Genomic DNA, 2,718 nt, shown 5'->3' on the forward strand with positions numbered 1-2,718 from the left:
CTGCAACTCTAGGTTAGGGTAATGTTTCTGCAAAGGCAGTAAACTCAAGACCAGATTATTATGAATAACCTCAAACCTATTCTAACTGACACGTATACACACTAGATAAATAAATCAGTTGTATGAAAAGTAATTTAATAATATTTTTGTCAACTTATAAGATTTACACTTACGTGGTAGTACATTGGGATGTAAATATCTCTTCCATTCTGAGAAACTGAAATTCTGCTGCACAACACAGGAAGAATTTAAAAACACACATTCATGCTACTTAAGCCTGTGAGAGGAGTTTTGTTTTGGTCAGATGCTGTTTATGTGAATTTTACTGGTAAAATTCATATTATACATTATTCAAAGCGACTCCAAAAAGTTCAAGTCTCTTTGAATCCAGATATAATTCTGTCACTATGCATTAACACAGTTTTCCTTTCTTTAATGTTTTATTACAGAGAAACATGTAAATGGGGGTCAATTAGGATCATTTTATTTATAGAGAAGTAGGAGGAAAAACAGACACTCAGAATGATTATTTCTGTGTAAATCTTCAGGCTAGTCTTCTCTGTCATCTCAGTCCCAGGACAACTTCCTGCTCATTCAGGGTTTCAGACACACTCAGGATGTGGTTGCAACACTGTGTCTCGCACAGTAATAGACTGCAGAGTCTTCAGATGTCAGGCTTCTAAGCTCCATGTAGACTGTGTTGGAGGATGTGTCTGCAGTCAATGTGGCCTTGCCCTGGAATTTCTGATTGTATTTAGTATTACCATCTCCAGGAAAAATCCTTGCAAACCACTCCAGGCCCTGACCAGGACTCTGCTTCACCCAGTGAATATAGTAATAAGTGATATCATCAGAGGCTCTGCAGGACAATTTCACTGAGGTGTCAGTACCCACAAGCTCAGGACCAGACTGGTGCAGCTGTACCTGGGAGTGGACACCTGTAGAGAAAAGACAGTTTAGGTGTCATTATCACCTCTTTTTTTTTTTCCTCTTCACATTTCGAACTGGAATGCCCCTTTACCTGTAGTTAGTGACAGGAGGAAGAGAGTGATCCAGCTCCATTCCATGGTAAGGACCTGTGTGCTCAGTGACTGTGGAGATGACACTGATCATATGTTATTCTGGGGTATGGACATCTCTGTATTTACCACCATAGACTCATGTGATTTGTATATTCATGAACAGTGTGCCTCTTAAATAAGCTTTAGAAGAAAGAGGTAAAGGACATTGGGTCAGGCAGTAGGATGCTAAAGTCCAGTTCTAATCTTGTCTGAGGAAATAAAACACATACTATATCCCCAATCCTTGTGCAGACTTGTGGACGTAACATCAAGTTATAAGCTCTCAGTTTAGTAAAGACTTCAGTCAGAGACAATTGTTTCTCTTGTGACAAAAGATTCACAGTTAGTAGTTGTGAAAAGGATTTCAAAACTTGTAAATTATGAGAACTTCTAGTCTTTTTTCACATACATGACATTATCAAGTGTTTCTCCAGAAGATTGCATACTAAAACACACAAATGATCAAAAGTGAAAATGTCTCAGAAATTTTTGCATACAAATGTTATTTCGCATTGTCTACAGTAGATAAATTATAGAAACAAACTACGTGTCTTTGAACAAATGTGTAGTCCTTAGATATCATATAGTTAGAAATAATTATGAATGCACAATGTAAGGACGTAGAACTGAAAATGTCCAATGGTATGAAAGTGGCAAATGGATGTGGAGGGGCAAGAAAATGATAGGTTGACTTTATAGGGTAAATACGTACAGTGGAATCTATGAAGGTGATCCAATTGAGAATCCTAACAATAGGACATACAGAAACTGAACTGACAATCTTCCATAATCAGGTAAGACTTTCAGTGGAGGGACTGGGACACCCAGCCATCCACAAATCCTCCAGGCTGCAAGATGTGCTAGGGTTTGGTGGCACAGAAATTGTGGGAGTGCTCAAGCAATAACTAATAACTGGTCCAGCTTGAGACCCATGCCATGCAAGGGAATCCACCCTTGACACTGCTTGGAGGACCATTGCCGCACACTGACTCTCTTGGAGATCAAAGACCGAGGGAGAACAGGGGTGAAGGCTTAGGAGAACCCAGGATTCGGTGAATGACAGACAGACACAACTCTAATGAGATTTGAATCTGCTGCAATTTTACTAAAATTCAAGCATCACTTTTAAGAGATTACCAGAAGGAAGTTGGCAGACATAAAAGATTACATAGAAAAATGATTACAGGTAGTTGATTATTCTCAGCAAGTCTTGCGGTCAGGGCCAGGTAGGCAGAGCTTTTCTTTGAAATTCGTCTCACACCACTAACTAACTGCGCTTTCTCATGGCCCTAAATTATATCTGCCCTCAAGGTAACCAAGGTAACCCAAACACTATTCTTTAGGATTCCACCTCCAGGGTATGTTCCAATATTGAATGGCTGGCTTCATATTGTCAAGAATAACCTGCCTTTCTTTCCTATCTAAAATGCACCAGGGGTTTCTCATTCTGGCTAGCCTCTCCATAAATGGTAACTCATGCTATTCCATACATTTTCCTTCATAATTTACCCATCTTCTACCAAATCTCCTATCATGAGCTCTTTCTGTTCTAGGGTATCCATAAATTCCCCCAGAGAGTGAGCCAGAGTCTTAATCATAACATTAATGGCCTGAATCAAGGGAGGGAACTGACACATCAGATCCTCCGTATTCACGG

General features: G+C 39.6%; 1 gene segment (V, D, J or C); it reads right to left on the minus strand.

Annotated features, from left to right (window-relative positions):
* Positions 1–612: 612 nt before the first annotated feature.
* On the minus strand, positions 613–1,098 carry LOC121438608. The segment is given in 2 exon segments: positions 613–938; positions 1,022–1,098. Coding segments are annotated over 2 exon segments (372 nt in total).
* Positions 1,099–2,718: the final 1,620 nt, after the last annotated feature.

The sequence above is a fragment of the Microtus oregoni genome, unplaced genomic scaffold (assembly GCF_018167655.1).
Source record: "Microtus oregoni isolate MIOR12 unplaced genomic scaffold, Mior012 000056F_ref0000123, whole genome shotgun sequence".
Classification (NCBI taxonomy): domain Eukaryota; kingdom Metazoa; phylum Chordata; class Mammalia; order Rodentia; family Cricetidae; genus Microtus; species Microtus oregoni.